Source organism: Nipponia nippon, unplaced genomic scaffold, assembly GCF_047370975.1.
Source record: "Nipponia nippon isolate SJK-2023a ecotype South Korea unplaced genomic scaffold, ASM4737097v1 scaffold_11, whole genome shotgun sequence".
NCBI classification, from domain to species: domain Eukaryota; kingdom Metazoa; phylum Chordata; class Aves; order Pelecaniformes; family Threskiornithidae; genus Nipponia; species Nipponia nippon.
Window position 1 is genome coordinate 24,362,183 of NW_028262302.1, and position 23,508 is coordinate 24,385,690.

The window sequence follows — 23,508 nt, forward strand, 5'->3', positions numbered from 1 at the left end:
TTGTTGAATAATGTTGATGGATTTGAAGAAAGCTGTTCATTGTGGCAGCGGCAGCCTATTGCTGCTGCTGCACCTCAGTGAGGCTGTTGAACTTAGGAGATGGACACTGTGCTGCCAGGCATCACACCGAATAGCGCCTGCAAACGTTTTGCAATATAATCGGATGTATTATGGTGAGGTGGCAGAGAATAACAAAAACCAGAAAAATAATAAACCAGATATTTGGGTACTGGGCTTATATCTAATTATATCTAGTATCTATATATTGGGGTTTGTATTGAATCTCTCATGAATGATATAGCTTTAATAATATTAATCTAATAATCTTACAGGAATACTTAATTCCAAAAATTTATTGAAGAAGGTGCAGCTAGCCTCAGCATGTGAAAATGAGTATCTATATTCTTCCAGGACCAAGGCATCATCTTCTTCTTTACAATTACAGTTTAAAGGTATATTGTATACGCTTAGATTAATAATACTCTAGCATAGAACAGGCCATAGGCAACATTAGATCTCTCAATCATGCCTTCAGTTCTTAAAGGCAGATGTTCCTATCTGGACATATTTAGTATATGTGCAGGTAGTAAGAGATCTGAAATGCTTTGGGATAATTTAGGTAACTCTGAGTGGTTTGGGGTTTTTTTTTTGAAAGTTCCTTGTTTTTAAACAGGCATAAAGATTTATGTAACACTATTGCTAAATCATTCAGAACTGTTTTATGTATATACAAATATAGTAGCACATATTTTATATATAAAAATATATAGCACTTAGATCCTTGTGTATAATTTAGGGGAGATTTTTCAACACTGAATAGTAAAAATAGAAATTAAAATAACAGTTGAACCACCTACCTCACCTTTAGGACTGAGAGAAAAATATTTCTGCATCATTATATCAAATTGATCTCTATGAAATCTAGTAGACTGTTCCAGATTTCCACAAACAGAACAATTAAGTAAATGAGCATTTCATGACTGTAGAAACATAACAGGAAACGTCTGGAGAAATGCAAGGCATTAAAGAGAAGGTGAATAAATGCAATTTGACCTAACTAGTCATTTCAAGAAATTGGGCAAAGTAATTTCACCTTCAACCTCTGTAGCATCCTCTCTCCAGTTTCTTCTAAATGAAGAGACTAAATTAAACCTATTGAAGTGTATGTATACCTTTTGAGATTTCTTTAGTGATTGTTTAAATCCTCTTACTATTTTATTTCCTTCAGAACCTTTTGCAAATTATCTTTACTGCCACTTCCCCTTGCCAAAAATAATTAAAATACAACAAAAGTGAAATGCCCTTGGTAGTGCTCCTCTGCCTTTGGTTTTTAAAGGTGAGGGGTAACGTTCACTCTTGGCACTTCAATGTTTGCTCATTAAATAGGGATGCTCTGAGAAATCTTCATTTGCTAATTAAAGGCACCAAGGGGCATTCATGGAGAGTCTTAAACCTTTAAAGGCTGAGAAAGGCAAGAGCAGTGTTAGATGCTCGCGAGCGTGTCCACGCGCATGCACATGCCTGCACGTGTGCATCCATGCATTGGGGATCCAGTGGGCTCCGGTGGTTGTTGGCTCCCTGAGCTGAGGCATCTCTGCCAACTAAGGAGCTGATCCAGTTCTGTCCCATCTCTGTCGTATTTGCAGCTAATGCAATTACCTCAGCCTAAAGTTGGGTGGCGAAGAGCAAAGGCAGGTAACTTGTATTTTTCAGGTGGACTAACCTCTTGTCAGGAGACCCTCCCAAGCAGAGGACTCTTTCCCTGTAGAGAGTCACAATAGGTGTATGTAATGCAAATGATTTTATTTACATATTTATTATATATTTATAGATGTATATATAAAAATACATATTTTATTATATATTTATGTATTATTGGTTTTATATTTATTATTTCCTTATCAGCACAAACTTGTTTTGTTGCATACCAAGACCTGCAAAACAATAAATACCAGCTTTTTTTAAATGACCCCTTTTCTGGGTATCTTATAGAGAACAGGGATGGGGATCTGATTTACAGAGAGAGGTGGATTTTCCATGCCAAATTATGAAAAATGTGCTCTCCCCCAAAAAAGCAACAAACTGGTCCCAGCAGCTACCAGTGTTGGCATAGGGAAGCACCACAAGCGAGGAGAGTCTTTGAGGCACAGCTTCAAAGCTGTGAAGATCTAAGTAGGTTCCTTTTAAATGTTTGCCAAAGGATCCCCATGAAGTAACCTGTACGAAAAGTGGAATATTTAGATGAACTCAATCATGTGTCCTTACCATTTCCAATAGGAGTCAAAGGCAGGCTTTGATTTCCAACAGAGGGATAATGCTGGTTTTGTCTGTGCAGACTCTACAGTGTGTAGGCTCGTGAATTCTGGCTTACTGAAGTACTACTGGGTAATGCTTGCAGGAGTTTTGCAGGCTTGATCCAATGATTTATTCTATCCTTAATTTCTTGAACTAACATACTCTTTTTAAGTACAACTTTCCAGGACCCTATATTAAGAGACACAGAACTAGAATATCTCTTCTGGCTATATGTTTTCTACAAATTGTCTCTGCCAAAGGGTAATTTTTTTTGCAGAGGAGGTGATACGTGCCAGTTGCTTCAGACAAGCTATTTTCACCATGGCATTCTTTGCTGTTTCCAACCTGGCAGGTGTCAGAGTTTAATCTCTTTTTTCCCAACCTTACAGGGCACTGTGTCACATTTTCAGTCAGCCTGTGTCTTCTATGTAGGTTTGTATGGCCGGTTGGGTTGTATGCATTGTAATTGCATATGCGGTCTAGCTGTAGTTACAGGCTTGCATAAATTGTACTCATGCAGAAAGGCAGGGTTGTGGGGACAGTTATGACTTTTCTGTACATTTATAGTCGCAGTCATTTTCAGATGCATGTGACGTCAGAGGGCAAGACGAGATATTCTCCACTTACATATCTGATGGGCTGACTTAATGATAAATCAGCAACTGTTCTTCAGAAGGATGAGGGATGTTGCACTTAGAAGAAGTGACGCTTCATCATGTTTGTCCTACTACAAATGTCCAAAAGAGTGGCAAAAGCTAAAAAAAAAAAAAGAAAAAACTGAGGTGGCATTCATCCATCTAGACTTTTTTATAATCCACATACTCTTATACTCTGAGTGTTGATATAGAATCATAGAATCATTTAGGTTGGAAAAGACCTTTAAGATCAAGTCCAACCATAAACCTAACACTGCCAAGTCCACCACTAAACCATGTCCCTAAGTACCACCTTTACGTGTCTTTTAAATACCTCCAGGGATGGGGACTCAACCACTTCCCTGGGCAGCCTGTTCCAATGCTTGATAACCCTTTCAGTGAAGAAATATAGATCTGAATGGGTACAGAGGTAGAGAAAACCTTTCACTAGCTAGCAGATATGATACAACCATCAGTAAAGCAAGGAAAAAAACCTACCTTTGCAAAGAGCTTTATTTCTGTACATCAGAAGTATTAATCTGCTGTATTTTCTAAAATCGAAACCTCATGTTCATCTTTGCTACACAGTGTGACCTTGTTTGATATGATCTTGTGTGTTGAGATGAAAAATACTTTGATGAAACAATGAACATCATATTTCTGATGAACTTCAGCATCTAATTTTTACATGGACATAGTAAAAAGCACTGTGAGGAATGGAAGTACAATTTTCCTATTAAACAGGTTTTAGGATAGCACCATGTTTCTTTAAAAATGCCACCTCTCAAATAGGGATGATAAACAACAGTAAATGAGTATAAAACAAAGTGAGTTTTCTAGAATGAGGTAGAAATGTCTTGTGTAGAGGGAAGACGTTATGCACTGAGAGATGGAAGGCATTTTTCCTTTCACGGTGGGTTATTTCTTGCCATTTGTAGGCTGCAGTTGTTTTTCAAAAAAGCAATATGGAAATGCATAGCTGCATTCTGCTATAAAGAACCTCCAAGCAAAGATTATTAAAAATGACAGGCACATTTCTGTGTATTTGATAATGTCAAGAGCAGAAGTAAAGTGCAGCACATCGGTGTTATAAGATATCAGAATAATTCTCTTTTCTGCAAAGTCTGTAATGCCTAATGGAAGAATGTCATTTTGGCTTGCTTGCAAGGGTAATTACATTGTGACTCAATAAGGCACCTTAAACTTGCTTGACTTTAAGAGCGTCTTTCAATCCACTGCTATTCAAGACAGCACTAGAAAAGGTATGCATTGAAGTTTTTGCTTAAATGCTTTGCTGAATTTAGGCTTCAGAAATTAACTGTTCTCCATCAAATAGTGTTCACTGCATCACACTAGGAAGGATTACGTAAAACATGTGATTTTCTTGAATATGGCATGTCATTCTTTGATGTTGCACAACTCAACTGGCTAAGCTTGACAGTAATGGTGCCAACGTGGAAAGGAGAAAATCAAACCAGAAGAGACGGTAACTCCAGGAGCGGGTTTGAGGTAGTGCTTCCTACTCTACTGTGTCCTCCTCCTGCCCTAGTGATATGCCGTCAGCAATGAGGTGAACTTGGGGCTTTCTGTTGTTCTCTAATGCAATTTTTCTCTCTTTGGAATCATTAGTGACTGGCATGTAGAGTTGACGTGACATACCCAAATCATCTGCTGGGGCTGGCTGTGAAATTGGGCTGTGAAATGCCAGTCTGAATCTTTCTTGTGCACCTTGGCCATTGACACAGGATCCAATTTGTATAAATATCTCCTTGCCAGGGTTCCCAGGTTCCTTGCTTCATTTCATTTCTTCTTTGGGACTGAGGCCATTCTCTACTCAGAGCACGTGCTAGCTGAGCTGACCTTACAGGAGATCCACATGATTCTTTGGATAGTGCCTTCAAGGTTTACTGGCAGGCTGAAGCTACATTTGAAAATTAGTTTGGCTTAGTATAGGGTACAGAGTTAAAATGCACCGTCTGTTTTTAAATAGCGCCATGTGTGGACATTATCTGTATGACTGATTTTGTAAATTAATGCAGACTGAGTGGCTGTATGAGCTGTATGGGTAAATTCAATAAATAACTCTGTACATGTATGTGTGTGAGAGTATGTGCATTTTTTACATAGTTTACACCTATGCATTTGCAGTAATTTGTAACCATACATAAAATTCTTTGAACTTATCCTTGAATTATGAGTAGCATTTATTGGACCATACATACTTATTTTTTATTACCTTTGGTTTTTTTCAGCTCTTCTTTATGCAACTATTTTTGGAAATGTCACCACCATTTTCCAGCAAATGTATGCCAACACCAACCGATACCATGAGATGCTGAACAATGTGAGAGATTTCCTAAAATTATATCAAGTCCCAAAAGGCCTTAGTGAAAGAGTCATGGATTATATTGTCTCAACCTGGTCCATGTCTAAAGGAATTGACACAGAGAAGGTATGGGTACATGAGGTAACAATTTAGATAGCAAGAGTTTGTGTCAATTGTGTACTTTCTTAGAAACAGGACTGTATAACAGTATATAACTTACTAACAAATTCTTAACTGCATGCTACTCCATTATTATGTTTGTCTTTGGATCAAAAACTGGATGTTTTAAAAAAGAACTGTTTTGCTGCTTTGGAAATGTGCCTTTATTTTTCATTATGGTAAATGTTTTCTGCTTTCCAGTCTTACTTTGCCTAAATACTGAATAATTTTAATGTACTTCGCTATTGAAATCAATGGGAAATTGGTCTTCCAATTAGTCCAAGAACATAATTTGGTGTCTAACCTACATCAGTATTACTCTGAAAAGTATTGGCATCTGTGAGTTGCAATGAAATGAGTTTGATTGGCTCAGACCTTTTGCTGATGCCTAGGACATCGACATATCCATCAGCATAATTAGTATAGGATTTAATGGCAGTAGAGATTGATCTCCTTGAGTTAAAATCTCTTGGCTAGAACTTAAGGCCTTTGGTAGGGAGATACAGAAAATGTGGCACTGCTGGCAGCCTTGCGGGGTAGAAGTCCTACAGGACTTTAGCCCTCAGAAAGGACTGGTCATTTAGGTTTCTTCAAAAGCTGATTAAAGGAGAAGGTCACCTTCAGAGAATGATTCTTTGTGTGCCAGGGCAGACCAAGTGAATTTTCCTCAGGGCCTCTCTTTCTCCATGATATGTGCAGTGAGTCTGTCTAGCCTTGGATATTTGAGAGAGCTGAAGTCAGATGGAAGGGTTTCCACTTGCAATACCTTGAATGTAGGCAAGATATGACAGTTTTAAGTCTAGATTTTTGGTCAGTGGAGATCGGCAATGCTCCTGTGGCTTCTGTGGACCTGATACACATCAGCTGAACTTAGGTATTCAAGCTCCAGTTTCCATAAAGATTTCCCTCCTAAGAACTTAAAAGGCAAGTGTCCGAGGGAGGGTAAGGAAGCATCATGGCAGATTAATATCTTAAAATGTCTAGTGCTTGCAGAGCTTTGAAGTTCTTGCTTCAGTTGAATCTATTGCGTAATATGGAATGATGATGCAGCTTGTTCAGATATGCCAAGATGAAGTCGCTACACTGAAAAATTTAGTCTTACATCATGCTGATGCAACAGCAGTTATCTTAGTAATCATCGGCTGTGAAATTCGGTTTACCATCACAAATACAACTATTTTAAGTAACAAGGATTTTGATTTCTTTGATTCTTGTGCTTCAGTATGTCGCATTCTGTAATATGTTAACTCCTTATACACTAATACCCTAACTTCCCAATGCTGATTCATATAGTATTAAAAGTGAGCTTTTATATTGTAAACTACTGTAAATGCATTCAGTCCTATTGTGTAAACTCAAAACCATGTGAAAATTCAACTTTCGTTTGCATTTATCTCCTTGCAGTTAAGCCAGAATCCTGTATCCACTACAGTTTCGTTAGATTTTAATGATGCTTTGCAGTTAATTAGGAGAACCTATGCTTTAATTACTGAAATTTCCTTCCATAGTTTCCGCATGTCCAGTTTTATAGATTATAAAAATGCAGTTAGAGCCATAATCCTCAGCACATGGTAAGCAGTGTTCTCTGGTCTGTAAGATAGTAGTGGCTGCTTAGCTAGATAATTAATATGGCTGTAAAATCTGTGACCTAGGTTTTTAACAATTTTCCCTTGGTAAAGACTTGCCTAAACTTAGGCCTGGATCCAAAACCTATTTAAAACAGTGGAAGGATTTCAGGAACCTCTGCATCTGGACATCAGTAGTTGCATCTAATCGAACTTCCCAGAAAAGCCCATGTTACAGAAGAACAGAGACAAGATAAACGTAAGAACTTGAGCACCGGTTTGAATATTTTGGTGTTTTGTATCCCTTACAGCCTGCAAGTCTGCAAAAGCAACAGCACCAGTGGCCTGTAGTGCCCGCACTGAGCATCCCTGGGTCTGTATGAGTGTAAGGATCAGGCAGTTTGCTTTCAGCTGCAGGACCTTAGCCAAAGTCAGGATTTGTTTTAGCAAAAGGGTGGAAAGCTGTGTCATAGCCAGGCAGCTTTCCTACCTTTATCTTCACTCAGGAAGGTGTTATAATGTGCTTCACCAAAACAAATGAGAAAATGTTGTAAATCCCAGCTGAGAAGTGGTAGAAACAATGGTACAGTCCCAGAGACTAGTCATGTACAGTGGATCGTTTCTTTTGCATTAGTTTCTTCATTACCCGTTCAAGCCCTGTTGTAAGACCCTTTGCATTTAAATTGAATCCATCTGTGCTAACCCTAGAGCAGCAAGTGGATGGGAGAGCACTATAGGGATCTCCAAGGAACAGAGAGTCAAGTCAGATTTATTACCGTAGACACAGTGGGGCTAATGGGACTACATTGCACCTGCAGCTGACCTGCTAAATCCAGATAGTGCTCCAACGTGGGCTGGTATAGGGGATTACTGCCCGAGGTCTTGAATTGCTTCTCTGCACTGCTTTGTCTGGCAGCCTGGATGTGACCTTAGGGGTTTCTTCCAGTCTAGTTTTCAAAGCTCCAGTAATGAGATTCTGACCAGTCTGTTGTCCGGATATCTTTGCATCACATGATTTCCCATTCTCCTTAATTTTTATGAACTTTTCAATAAGCTTCTTATTATCTTGCAAAACACGTGTGCTTATGACACATGATAATCAGTGAGGAATTTCTCAACTTTTCAGTTTCCATCAGACAGCTCAGACAGTTTCCATCATCCAAGGATGTTTTTCAACCTAACATACAGTATTACATCCTAAACTGTTCCAAATATATCTGCATTGTCACACTGGAATGTGTTTTGCAACATCATTTGCCACACATTTGTAAGACATTTCATTCAGTCACTCAGCATGTTGAAATGGCTTTGTTTTGAAATCCAAATTCAAAGAACAATAAGGTTAATGTACTAACAAAGAATGAAATTTCTTATATGAGTATTACAGTATGATGGTGATGAACAATCCTAGCAATTTGGTGGAGTAAAAATAAAGACATGTGCATGTGTTTCTTTGATAACTAAAGATTTTAAATTCATATGCTTGAAATGAAAATATAAGTTAATAACTTGATTGGAATTACTACCGCTACACATATTGCTACCACTTAGTATGTGTAGATTTGTTGCATCAGAGCTCAAATACCTATTCTGCAATGACATATTCAGTGTGTAGTTCGAAAGAAAATCTTGGCTAAAACTGGTAAGGATGAGATGGGAACTGAAGGCAAAGTTGAAGTTAGCATGGAGGAAGTTTAATGATGATCTAGTCCTTGCTGCTTGTGAGAGCAAGCTGTCCCGAACAGAACTTGATTTTAAAGCCCCAGTCTGTTCTTCTATGTGGAGGAGGACTTGTTCTCCCACACTGAAGTGATGGTGCCTTAAACACACAGTTTTGGCTTCCCCGTTCTCCTTGGGAATAGCTCATCTTCAGATCCTGTCTTCAAACTACAGCGCTTCAGCCTGTCTCTGAGTGTTCACAAACAAGGAATTAACAATGACACTAAAAGCATTAGCGTATTTATTATTATTACTTAAGGGGAAGTAAGTGGCCTCTGATCCATAATCTTAAATCACTTAAACATGAGAGCCCTCCTCGGACAGCTGGGATGATATATGTAATACATGCACATGGACTCTTATCTCCTGGTGTAGCAGGGGCTCAAACAAGATGGAAATTTTTTTTTATGGTTAATGCTACAGGTTTCAGGGTTATTAATCTAATAATGAGTAGAGCTAAAAACATGACAAAACTAAGAAGCCTTTATATACTACTAAACAGTATCTTTCATCCAGCAGAACCTGTTTTTCTGAGAGAGGTAAAAGAGAGGCAGTATGTTCTCTGTATATGACCATTTTTAAGGAGCTGAAAAAAAATCTTTACAGTAATAATTTGATAAATGAAACACACACTGAATTCAAATCTCTTAGTTTTTATTGAAATCTCTAGGCAGCAAATGAAAAATTTATAGATATTAGCTCTTCTATAAGAAATAGGTCATTATACATGAAAGCTGAACAACCGTTAACTAACATGCAGATGTCTCAAGGTCTCATCTAATGATAGCATTCTGAAATGTCAGTAAACCCCAAAGATTTTCTCTTCTTGACCTCTATGCTGTTGTATGGCTTAGGATTTGCTCAGAAAGCAATTAAATAAATGTCTATCATGTTTTAACAGTCGATTCCTTCAGAAAAGTGATAGGTTGAAAGAGAAAAAAAGCGTCTATTTAGTCTCAACCTGAGCATCAATGGTGATTCAAATAATGAGAGCCAATTCCACATTGCAATGACTGAAATGGAAATCATGGGAAAATAACATGTTATTAAAACTATCTGCTGCTGGCCCACTAAGCTTTCATACAGGAGAGATGGGTTTATGGTAAATAGACACAGGTTGTAACGTTATTAAACATTAATCTACAGAAGGACAGTGCAGTTTAGTTGTGTTTGCTGTTAATAAGATCTTCAAGAGCTGTAGTAATAATTAGTGATACCCTGAGACAAACAGGAGAGAAAGGCTGCCATTCCTATGGTATCCCATCACATAGAGGTGTCTGTAAGTGCTGGCTGGATTTCCTCGTGGATGACCGGGGTAGAAGGCTTCCAAGCTTCGTGGCCAAAGAGAACTTCTACAAAATTAGGTGTGACAGCTACATACAATTCCCTGCTGAAGAGGGAAGGTAAAAATCGTTTGGACAAGTATTTTTGTTTCGTTGTAGAGGCGGGGTTGTTGGTCGTTCCTTGCAGATCGGGACGAGGTGAACAAGAAGTCGTCCCTCACCTCACAGAGCTGAGCTAGGACCAGGTACAGTTGCAATCCACGGTTCTTTGGAGAGTGGGATGCAGGAGAGACGGTCAGGGTCTCACTGTCCTTCACACGGGTCCAAGAGCGGGGCCTGTGCACCAGTGGGGCTTTCTGTTTCACCTTGATGGATGGTATGGATTATTTACCTCCTGTATGCACTGTGCAGAGCCAGGAAAGATTATCCACAATTATCTCTGCCTCTTGGATGTGTTCATCTTGGGATTGATACAGATTAAACTATGTCATGCTTGAGGAGATGCCAGGGCTATACACCGTGGCTATGAAGCAGCTCATGAGCTTATTTTCTGGGGTAAGAAGTACCCGAGTGGATGGGTCGGGCATTTTCCTGAGCACTGCCACCAAGGGGATGGAGCTGACAGAGGGACTGTCAGTTCCAGAGACCACATCTAGGGGAAGGTCTTCTCCAGATCTGTTTTCTTAATGCTTTCACCCTTGAATGTCTTTACATAATGCTGCATGTTAGAAAATAAAGCCACCTCCAGAAGAAGCACAAAATAAAATTATCCATTGACTGACTCCATTCTTCCAAGGGTGACCTTTGTGCCTGAAGTTGTCACTCAAAAAAATATTGTGACTTGAGAGATTCTTTGATGTATGCCATATTCCTTCTGATGTATGCTGTGTTCCTTCTGATGTTTATTTTTCTTTCTCTTATCTAAAAATTTTATTTTAATGATAGACTTCCCTGTAGTCTACTATCCTTTGCCCCATTAGAAGGTCATGTGATGATTGTTTCTGAGATAGATATTATAGCAAAACTGAAAACAATGAAACCTTTAACTATTCTGAGACTTCTACAACCCTTAGCCAACCTGGGATCTGCTACTTTGGGTCGTTGGTGAATTTTACTAGTGTGCCACAGTGCATTAGACAAACCAGCAGCCCTGTGCTGGTGAACCACTTGATTCTGTAAAACACATGGTGATGCCTCTCATCTTCCCCTGTTTTTCAGACCTTTAGCCAGATTCTATATGTGTTGAAAATACTGAATTTAATGTAGTCGAGAGCCAGTTTCTAGGGATTTTTTAATGTCTCTAACACTTGTTACTCAGTTAAAAAGTGGTTAATTTTGTTACTATACCACTAAATCTAACCATTTTGATCACTGGTTCAGATCATGTATTGTTAAAGAGAAAACAAGCCAAACTCAACTTATTAGACTTGATTTTCTGAGCATTTAAATCCAAGTGACCTTGGATTTTAGTGCAATTAAAACAGAGCACCTCATTGCTGCTGAAATTCAATTCTTAGTGCCAGGATATTCAGTGATGTATTAAAGATTACCCTAATGCATGCAGGGTTAATAACTGCTCAGTTCTGTACATCACCTTAGAGTTACTTACAAAATTACCTGATTAATACAGGAAAATGCTCTGTGATTTGCCAATGAGCTGTTTTCTTACCTTTGTCTCTTTGGCCTCCATCCAATGCCAAATGTAACACTTCTAGCCAGGTCTGCAAAAGAATTCAACACTCAAATGAGCCAAATCCTTCTAAAAATCTCAATAACTTGATCAGGTGCCTAGAGGGTATTGTGTTTTTTTGGAAAGAACTGACCTTGATTATGACTGCTGAATATGTCTGAAAACCAGAGTGGCCTTTCTCCACAAAATGAAAAAGAGGTATCTGGGGCCTATAGCTGGTTAGAAGTTGGAGGAGTTTATTTTATTTATTGTCAAAGCTGACATCTTTTGGTATCACCAATATTTGTAATGGTTATTCATTTAGGAAATGGTCCTTGTTATTCTACTGCTAAGACTGCTCTTCACTTGAATATCAGTCAATATATCCCCTAGTTACAACCCCGAGAAGGTGAGAATCCTGCGAAAAGAGGACTGCAGATAGATAGCGTTCATGATTTACTGGCCTCTGCCCTTTCTGTTAACAAGTCTTAACAGATTCTGTAATATTTGCTAAGCCATCCTGTAGTGTTTTCCAGCTGGGGAATATTTTTTTTAAAAATACTTGAACCCATCCTGAAAGGTATTGTTTGGGCACACTCTTAATCTGTACAGTTTTGTTTCGATTCATTTGCTTTTCTTTGAGTTCTTTATAATCTCTGCTCCCCGTAGAGTCCTTTGAGCTGTTCAAGGGGCTTATCTTGAACTGCCTAAGCATGCTGAGGAAGAGCAAAAAATCAGATGGAACCTCCTTGGGAATTTTATTCCCTCCTTACAGATCTCAAGCTGAAAAGATAGTGAAACGTTTTGTGCCAATTCTCTGTGAGTCTTCCAGAGCTGGTTCCCGCCTTTCCCAATCTCTAGCAGCAGCCACAAGCTTTTCACTCACTGCCAGCATTTTACGCATGCCATAGGGTGCTCTAGAGATGACAGCGGTGTTGAATCTGTGCATTGGGTGTCGTTGTGTTGGGGTTTGTATCAGCTGGGTGCCAAGTGGTGATGGCAGAGCTCAGCAATTGTCTTATACTGGCTTTGAGGACGTTTAATTTTCTGTGCGGAGAAGGGAAGTGATAAATCTTATTCTGTGCTTTACTTTCTCCTCTCTCAGCATTGTAGTGGTTCAGGTCTTAGTAGATACACGTGTACTGTTCGTGTATGGCATGGAGATTTGCTCCTTTTCTGGTAGAAACACAGCTTATACAGCCAGCGAAGATTTTTCTCTGGGTAGAATTCGATGTTCTCCTCTGATTTTGCATTGAAACGTAGCAGGTTCTGTTCTTTCATGCCGCTTGGATGCATATGGGAAAACTGACTGCAAAGTCTGTGGCTACAGATTTATTACAGAGCAACTTCTGTAGCAGCACAAGCATCTGGTCCCTGCAGACCGCCTGCTCCAAGTTGTGTGCTCCAAAACCGTCGGTTAGTAAAGCATTGCAGTCAGCAACCTTAATATCCTGCCTTGCTTATAAACTACAGGTTTCACTAAGAAAGGTCTTGAAATCTCTAAGGAAATTTTTTCTTCAGAAATTTGTCTTGGTGGTTTTTGATACGCTGCTGAAAGAATACACAGGCTAGAATAAATGTCCCAGCTGAACTTTGGTTCTACTAACATGAAGTGTTGGAGGCATTCCCCTAACGGTGAAACAATAGATTGAGCATTACAGGATATCCTCTCCCTTGAATTGAATTTCTCTTTTATACCCATGTATGTGCATTTGTACACCGTATGGACTCACATACAACCACGTTGCTACTAGTTTATATCTTTTTAGTTGCATGCTGCCTTAAAAATGCTGAGATCTCAGTAAGAGCATTTCACAATAAGAATGTCAAAGTCTTGTATTATCAATGACGGATCATTTTCAGAAGAATATTTATCTGAATTTGAAGTGCTCGTTTTCTCATTTTCTGCTCTTAGGAGCTTTGGACTATTTATTGTTAGCTTCCAAATGCTTCTGTGTGATCCTGTATCACATTATGTGTCTTCTTTGGAAGCAGGAAGATTACTACATACTGTAATCTGTGTGCAGATTCTTTCTACAGTACAACTAATAGAGAACCTGGTGGCATCTGTGAGACTCCTGAATTCATGATGTTGGTATTTGTAAACGCAAAAAGAAGTGCTTGAAAGTCAGGTTGGAGCTCATGAAGTCCTGTGCTTGGAGCATACAGTAAACACATAGCTGAATATTGAGATTGTCTATCTTTGCTCTTTTTTTCCCCTACATATATCTACATTTATCTTTATCGGTCAAAGCTCCTTTGCCAAATCTTTTAATATTAAGTATTTCTTTTAGTTGTCACCTGTTTCATTCTCTGTTCTCAGTACTTGCAGCATAACAGACAAGAAAACTGAAATAAGGAATATTCATTCCTGGCTAACTCTTGGATCATTACTCATTTACTGCTGTACTAGTTGATAAGTGATATCTCCATATATCTCCATACAGTAATATGTCAGTAGCAGAATCACTGTATCATGACATCAGAAAATTCCTGAATTATGCTTTCTAAGACTGGCTTTTTCTGTGCAATGGAATTTTTTCTGTCTCTTCGTACTACAGTGTGTGATGATAGATATGTTTGTTGTGTCTATAAAAAGAGTAATACTTTGAGTGCTCACTTTTAATACTCTGTATTTAACTCTGTATTTGTCAGGAAACAATATGCTGCTTTGCATCCAAGTGGCTTTAATTCTTGAGAGACACAATTAATTTACACTCCAAAATACAAAGGGTCATGGAACATCTCTGAATCTTACAGTAACAACCTCTGCAATAGTTTAACCAATTTTTCCTGTAGTTTGGAAGCTTAAAAGATAACATTCGGAAATCAGTCATGTATGAATACACACATTTTTCTTAAGAGCAGTGTTTGAGAATTCATAGCTCATGGCCTTGTTAAGTCAAAAGCACTTACATTACTGAAAGTATTAAAGGGACATAAAAAACTTCTAACCATGATTTTAGGCCCAAGTGTAGATAAAAATGTTAAAAATTGTCAATCATGATAGAAAAGAAAGCAGAATTTTTCATTAAATTACTGTTGAGAAGAAGAAAGATGGCATGTTTCTATTTTATTATAACAAAGACGAGCTTTCTGTTTGATCCAGAAGTAGGGCTGAAGTGACACAATCACTCTCAAAAGTAATTTTTGTTTTTTACTGGAAAAACTAAGGTGTGCCCATATTTCTAATGGTAAGTGGAATGACTCAGGTAAGTATAAGTTTATAAAATTGACATTTGCCCCTAATAAAATTATGGAAATGTGATACGGGATATGGTCAACAGTGACTCAGACAAGACATTATTACTAATGCAAATGATGGTTTATGGAGAATATGTCTTGTCAAATGTGTTTATTATTAATTTTTATGTTTAAACAGACTTATGCAGGGTCTTTTAATGTGTTCTGTACAACATTTTGTTACAGAAAAATAATATTAAGCCAAATTGACTTATTCTGGGTTAAATCAAGTAAAAACTAATTATCTGGTAGATCTGGGAAGGTGGTTCTAAGTGAAAAATCCTCATGCTATGGGGAAGTTTCCAAAGAGATACTGTGCTTCATAGCATTAGGCACAAGAAGCATCACCTCTCTTGTTTATTCAAGATGAGATTGAGACATGACCTGGTCATGTTCTATAAACACCTACGTGTGGAAGAGATTACCTATGATTGCAGGTCTTTTACCTGAGCAACATGATGAGATCTGCTGGCTGTTGGCTGAAAATTTAAAATCCATTCAGACATGTTTTAAAAGAGAGAGTAGCTGTCCATTGGAACAACTGCCCTGTATCATTTGAAAACATTAAATCAAGGCCTTCTAGGCTATAATTTTACCAGGTATTCTGGGATTGATATGAAAATTATGAGTGCAAGAGGTTAGTGCAGATGGTTGCGGTATTCTGCCTCAGACTGTAATAGTACAGAGGACAGGAGAATAACTTCTACTTCACCTTTTTGCATTCATTATATCTTTGACTGCAAAGGGACTTTGATCTATTGAAATAAGAAAGGGACTAAATGTTATTATTAAACTGGAAATTGTTTACTGTTTTCCCATTCTATGCTTTAGGACCTTTAGTAATACTTTACAATAATATGTTTTATACCTCTTCTGCATTAAACAGAAATGAAAATCGTGGCTTTACTTCAATATTAACATGACCATTTTCCTCAAAGCTTAGTCAGGGTTACCAGAGTCTCCCTCTGTTTGCTAATATTCAATAGCAGTCAACACATTGACCCAGTGTCCCTGTCTCTCACACTGTCTGCATAGCAAGCTGTCAGATTAATTCCATACGATGTGAAATTAATCAGTACTATTGATCTGCAGTCTTCTTTATATGAGACTTCCAGAATGCTCTTAATCTCATGCTCTTTTCTATTATTTATCCTAGGAAAACTTTAAAAGGTTTTATATGTTTCTCAGTGCAATTAGCTACAATGCATTTTAGGGTTATAAGGACGTTAGTGTGTTGAGGAGGATGTGCAAATATTAAACACAGGGTTTACAAACCTAACAAGACCCACAGGTTTTCACTTTCTTTCTTCAGGTGTATTTGTGTTACTATTTCGATAGGGAAAGCTATTTAAGGTAAGAAATTAATTTAAGGTCTTATTTAATTGATCTGCTATGAAGACATCTTCATGTTCACAGGACAGTTTTTCACTCACCTTTACTTTACATTTCATAAGGTTTCATAATACTTTCTTTTTGCTCTAATCTCAGGCTCTTCGGGTTTTCTAGTCTGTAAGCCCTCCAGGGCAGGTTGCTTATTATAATATGTCTGTACGGCACTGAAACTAAACCCTAGGTTTGTTTGGATACACGTCGGTAAGTGGTCATCTACATCAAGACTTTTGAAGACTAGGTGTTCTGGATGTGAGCAAAATGTGGTGTTTTCTATTGTGAATGGTCCGTCTTTGCATGCCTTCAAGCTCCTTCAGCTCTGAGCGTCCGTTCTGTGCTCCTGCAGGGATTGAGCGTAGCAGCGGGCGGATGGTCTGGGCACCAAGTCTGGAGGGATATCCACGAACAGGACATAGTAGTGCCACCTGCAATTCTGGAAAATAATTGTGAAAACTGTTAGGAATGAGAACAGTGTAACAGAATAGTCCCTTCTTCCACATCACCCTTTCAGCTGCAGTGAAAGCAGTAGATGGGTAGAAAAAGACTACCCCAGTTCAAGATGAAACTCCCAGCAGAAGCTTTATGAAATAACTGGATGGATCCACCCAGGTGGATCTTAAGATCCATCCATTCAGTTATTTCATAAAGTGCACGCTGGCCCAGTGTCATATTCCCAGCTGATTATTTTTCATCTTTCTTTTATTCAGGTTCTCTCAATTTGCCCAAAGGACATGAGAGCAGATATTTGCGTGCACCTAAACCGGAAAGTTTTTAATGAGCACCCTGCCTTCCGGCTGGCTAGCGACGGCTGCCTGCGAGCTCTGGCTGTGGAGTTTCAGACGATCCATTGCGCCCCGGGGGACCTCATCTATCATGCTGGGGAAAGCGTTGATGCTCTTTGCTTTGTGGTCTCAGGATCCCTAGAAGTCATCCAGGACGACGAGGTGGTGGCTATTTTAGGTACTGTGATCTCTATTGAAATGCTAGTGGTTTGGATATATTCGCCTTCTGCTTAGCTTCAAATATTAGCTAGTCTTGCCTAACATCAGCTGGGACTACAGGAGGCTAGTGGTTGTCATAAGATGGAGATGTTGTGTCTCCAGAGATACTACTCTAGAAGCAAACCCTTCATCTTTTATGCCATTGGGAATGCTCTCTCTGCCTGGTATGGCTGACTGGTCACAGTTATAGTGTCTCTGAGCAGAAGAGAATGGCATCTGTGTGCTTGACATCTTTTAAATAGTCTGATAGAAGAAATGCACAATGTTTTATATTAGTCTCTCAGGAGGATTTCCACATTAACCTTCACACTGGGATTTTCATTTGTCTGTGTTCTAGCCCAGAATAACACCTGCAAACAGTATCTACAAGGAAGCAAAATTGTCACTTGTAGTGAACTGGCTTTACAGAAAATAAGTAGTCTGATCTGACTATGAAAAGAGATAGGTATGCACTGTTTATCCAGCCACAGTCATGAGAAGTCTGAGTAATGGGGGAGCGCCTGGTTAATCACCCCACTGGGGTGCCAGCAGTGGCTGGGAGAGAGCCTAATGCAGGCTCCTCGCTAGCTTGTATGGAATTGGGAAAGGTGTAGCAGATGGTGGGACTGAGTGGTCAGCACTAGTGTTGAGGCAGGAATCATCCTCAGAGGCAGAACAGTATAGAGGAAGAACTGGTGGCTCTGCATGAAAACCATCCAGAGTCTGTCTTGCCTATTTAAAATAGACCCATTTATTGTAGAAGTCATCTCTTGTTGAATATTAGCTATTTGCCTTCTCTTAAACTGGAGCTGTGGCTCCCTGAGGGCAAATCCAGTGGGTGGCCTTGTCCTAGGGGACCTCTCACACCCCACTGAAGGTCTGTACTGCTGCTTCCCTGTCAGGGTGGCTCCAGAGAGCTCCATGGGTCCCTCTTGCATCTCATGGGGACGATCGCTGGGAGATGAGGGTTACACTTGGGAGTTGCGCTGGCATGTGGGAAGAGGGCAGATATGGTGAGTCAATACTGGTCGTGAATCAAGGCTTCAGCTCCTTCCCAGCTGGAAGCAAGGGGGAAGAGAGGAGAAATGGGGGCAAGCACGTAGCCAAAGGAGACTCCTGACGTGTTGCCGTACAAGCCTGTGTACGTGTGTCCTGCACTGGGGTGGGACTGGGCAGTGTGCAGGTGTGTGGATGGGACTGCATGGGGACGGCTCCCTGAGGGCGTAACCTGCGTCCTCCCAGCTGGAGAGTATGAACTCAGGAAAATGCACATCCATGCTCTTTCGAAATATCTGCTGCAGCTTTCTGTATTCGAGTATATACTCAGGTTTATAAAAAGAGAGATTTAATGTAAGAATGAATCTGTTTCCATATTCAGATGTGAAGTCATTATGGTGAAAGTTCCTAAATTTGCAATTTCCATAGTAAAATATTCTGTGTACTTCAACTCACTGGACTATTTCATTTTTATTATTAATCTCAGTGACAATATTTTATATTTGCTTACAGCTATTTAAAAAACAAAAGCTTTAAGAGTAAGCAGCAGCATTTAAACAAATAAATGGCTTTCTGGGTATTACAATGAAAACAAACAATAAATATGTAATTTACTGAACTAGAAGCCATCACTAAATGGATTACATGCAAAACTTTATTGCATTTACTAATGAATATTGTGTGTTTGGAATGACAGTAAGAACTTTTTGTTTCTACCTTGTAGATATGATAAATCTAGTATCTATGTTATTCTCCATTTGGCTGGAGAGACCTTTAACCATATCTAGTTAAAGTGAATTACCTTTAATTACCGAAAGCGCCTTTGATTCTGCCGTGGCTGCTGACAGGCGATCCCATGACTCAGAGCTATGTTCGTTGTGTACTACAGGGATTGGCAGAATGCGTAAATGTAACTTAAAGCAAGATTAACTGCTTCCTCTAGTCATGGAGCACACTGAAGGTTTTTTTTCATGCTCCGACAGATTATTTAACAGAATAGTGAACTGAGTAATTATGGGATGTTGTGTCCTAAAAATTCACTTGTGGAAGAAAACCTCTCCCAGATACAGTTGCAGAGACATTTATAGTGGCAGCTGTGGCACCCGAAATAGTGACTGCAGATCAGACGGTGAAGAACATGATTTTTATCGATCTGTTCTGCCTTGAAAAGTTGAAGCACAAGGAAAGTGAATCTGCCTAAGGGGGAGACCAGGTTTAAAAACATCTGCCTAACATGAAAACCTCTGTACCCTGCTTTGAATACACCAAGCATCTGCCCTCACACTGGGTTTCATAGGGAAAGGCAACTTACGGGGCTGCACTACCAGTCTGTCCATCTTCTCCATCCCCCAGCAGTAACCTAGAGTGGAAACATGATAAGTATCCTTTGGAAACTCGTCCACTTTAATTTCCTCTGTGGGAGCAGGAGTGTGGCAGGGCATGCTGTCTGCCGGCCTCTGCTCCTTGCAGAGCCATCCATTTCCTAAGTTTACTTTGGAACTGGTACTTTGCAGTTACTGTTTTAATAATGTAGTGTTATTTAATATGGTAGTGTTATTTGCCTTGCTTAAAGAGAGAGAGAGAGAGAAGGTGTGTCCTTTTTTTTTGTTTTTTACCATGCTCACCCGCAGATGGAAGTTTTGGTGTATTCTTAAAAGTGGAATATCCTAGAAAAATGAATCAGGTAGGGACACCAAAATGGGTTAAGAACATGCATCTTCCATCTCTTGCATTCGTGCTTCTGTCTGAAATGCAGGGCTTCGTCCTCCCTTGGGTCCTAGCATGAATCACTCTGCGATGTTGCTGCTTTTTCCCCTTCTCCATCTTCCCTTATCATGTTCCCTTCCCTCGCAGCCATGGTGAGTTGGCACATCCAGCCTCCCTGCCTGCCGAAACGGTGTCCTCAGGAGACTTGGCATCCCGTCCAGGTGCCTTTTGCAGGCTCCACTGTGGAGACAGCCATCCTTTTGTTCAGCAGCAGTTTTCTTAGCTCAACAGCCCCAGCTTTGGCATTTCTTGTGCTCAAAAGAAGGTGAAACCCAGTGATTGACAGGGCAACTTGCAGCACTGTGACATTTTGTTCTCCCCTGGTTTGGTTTTATTCTCATTTGTGCGTAATTAAATGCCCAGCTGCTGCAGTAATCAGCATTACAGAAATCGGTACACTAAGAGAATGACTCCAATTGTAGATCCGCAGTTTATAGGACTCATTAATGAAGATACCCAGGTGCCCCATTATGTTCCCCTCATTAGTCATCTCCATTTCTGGAGGACAGTCTCCCACCTTTTGCAGGTACTGACTGCTGCTGTAGCAGAGAGCACACCACATGCAGAGCTGGTGTGATGGGGTGCTGCTTCGCTGGAGAAAACAAGATCCAGTCATTTTACCATAACTCATCTGTAGTTGCCAGGATAATGAAGAAGGGCAAACAGTCTTGTCTCTAATTATCAAAACTTTCCTAGCGAGCGAGGTGACCCTGAGAAGGCACATCAGTAATTTTCCACCGTCTCAAGCAGGAGTAAACAATTTAACTGCTACTGCTCAGGGGAGGTGTTATCAGTGGAGAAGTCTCAGGAAGGACCAGGGGTTTGAAGTCCCCCAGGCTAATGAAACAAGGCATCTGCTAGCGGAGGGCACCTAACACCCTGCCACGATTAACCTGAATTTGCTCCTGGCGAGGAGTTTCATGTAAGTGGCGGTGCCAACCGAGTGTCTCTGGAAGCTGCTTTCCAGCTCCTGCTATTTGCACAGCCGACTGCATAAGTTGTACAGTAACTTAAACCAGGCAGCTTGATTAACAAGGTTTAAAGAAGTCGTTTTGCCAGCGGAGAAATAATGACCCACCACATTCAAATGTTGATTGTAGGAATTGATCAAAAATATTGCTCAAACTGCATAGTGATAAAAATATATTGAGCAGTGAAATCCTAGCGGGGGCTGCTGCTGAATGAATTCAATTTTGATAGTCAAGCCAGGATGAATATAGATTTAATAGCTCATGTTTCAGCCACACTTAAGGTCCTGGTCCCATATGTATTCAATTAAGTTGCTATTTGCCTTTATGTGTTGCATGTTAATTCTCAGCACGTTCTGCATGTAGTCCCAGAGCAACCTGTTGTATATTGGATTTATTGTTTTTAGGCGAGCCAGAGTTTCACTTATTAAAGGTCTGCTTCATGAATTCTTTCCAAATGTTTGGTCTGGGAAGGGGATATTACGCAGTATCAGAGGAGTTAAGGAAAGCAAGAGCGCAAGTGGCATGTCTTCTTGAATTTGGTATGACAGCTGAAAATAGGGATGAGTCTTTCTACTTTTAATCTTACATGTGTTTGGAGGTCAAAAGATTAAGTCTCCTACCAAACCACACAGAGGAAAGTTCTTTAGAGGCTGAGCGAGTAGCAGCTGCCATTTAGGTGAGCAGGAGACCCAGGTGCTCTGTAGCTCTCCTCTGTGTGCATTAGTAATTTAGTGTTTGGGATCCATGCATCAACACTTTGAACTTCCTTGGTGTTATACAGCCGGGCATGTGCTTTGTGCAGGACAAGACTGACTGTGTGTCATGTACTGTATGACATGAAAAACTGTCAGTCCAGTTCCATCTCATAGTATTAGTAGCCAATTCTGTGATTTTAATTAGTTTAGTTGCAGCTTGGGTTTCTTCTCCAGTGGAATGAAGATGGCAGAATTTGCCCCTATGCCAAATCAGCTCTTGATATTTTATACTGAACTTTTTTTTGTTTTTCATGTGAAGTAGAATTTGCCCCTATGCCAAATCAGCTCTTGATATTTTATACTGAACTTTTTTTTGTTTTTCATGTGAAGTAAACCAAGGCGGACTAATTGTGAGAGTTTTCCCAGGTTAGTAACATGCACCTTGTAGCAATTTATGGAACAGCCTGTGTCCTGTTTCATCTATAGGAAAAGTCCCTTTTGATCCAATGAGTTAAATCTCTAAATTAACTAAGAGGAAAATTAATTATAGAGGAAAGGGTTGTGGTTTTTTTCAGCTAGCAGGACTGCAATAATTAATGTGATGCAGGTTGTTTATTAAGTGCTGAAGCTCAAAGTATTTTGTAAAATACGTGAAGATTACTGATCTGAGAACCAATGTGACGTGCTGCTCTGCACTGTGCGGTTCTTCTTAAGCATGTGCCTTGGAATAAATCATATCTTGCAGGTCTGGGTTGGCCTATGTAGTACCATGTAAGATTTAGTTCTACTGATGCTTGTTCAAAAGCGTTATTGGTTCTTACTGACAGAGTTGAAAGGAGTGTTCAATTTTTCACATTATTTTGTAAATTTAAAATATTTTCATCTCTATCTGCATGATAGTTAACTATAAGAAGAAGCATTGATCTTAATTTAGTGCCAGCTGGTGTGGTTAGATGTGATCTGCAGCCTCCAATGTCAGAAAGGTTCCTTTCACTGAATTGAAATGTTTTTGAATTAGACCTGCACATTCCACTGCCAAATCCAGGAGCTCAAAAGTCTTGGCAGTGTAAGAAAGGGAAAATTATTTAAAAATCATGTGATGTATTTCTTTTAAATGAGACTAATATGATGTTTGAGGCAATCTGCTTTGCCGTATGAGTTTTGAAGATGGTGGGAATGATCGTGCTTTCCAGTTTATTTCCTTGGTCAGGAAGGATAGAAACTTATTTCTGTATAAAATCAAAATGGAGATATCCTGCCTCCAGGAGCTAGGGCTTCTAGAAAAATATGAAGTACAAGGAGACTTGTACTAAAAGTGAGAGAGATGGGGACCATAAACCCTTCACTAACAGGAGAAGATCTATATAGACCTTTTGCTCTTCTTGCAGCAGTCCTGAATGCTGGAAGAAAGGTAAATTCCTTTTGTGTTTTTAGGTGCAGATGGGGAAGGTTGCACTGTGTGAAATAATGCCAGGTACCTTTGCCAGCATGTACTTGGATCTTTGGCACAGTCTGTTGTTATTGTTTCTTTGCTGGCTATTTTGAAAATCTTTCAAATAGTAGAAATGCTGTTTTTTCTCATCATTCTGCCCTTTCAGATGTTACTGTGCAGTCCTGTAGAGCTGGATTTCTGACTGGTCAGTGCTCAGCTCTGATCTGATTTTTAAGGGAGTTCTGGCCCTTCTGGAAGCCATAAGAAAGGTGGAGATTTTGGCTAAAATGTTCACAGAGGCAAGGAGCCCTCTCTCACAGTCTGGTAGTCATCTCTGCACATCATAGGCTGTGCTTACGGGAAGCAATGATGTCCCAGCTGGCA

General features: G+C 39.6%; 1 protein-coding gene across 1 annotated transcript in view; it reads left to right on the top strand.

Moving 5' to 3' along the window:
* Positions 1–23,508, top strand: part of KCNH5 (potassium voltage-gated channel subfamily H member 5) — a 174,007-nt gene that overhangs the window by 103,011 nt on the left and 47,488 nt on the right. The window contains exons 8-9 of the mRNA XM_087747952.1: positions 5,183–5,382; positions 16,991–17,243. Coding sequence (XP_087604078.1) covers positions 5,183–5,382; positions 16,991–17,243 — 453 coding nt within the window. The remainder of the gene's footprint in view (positions 1–5,182; positions 5,383–16,990; positions 17,244–23,508) is intronic.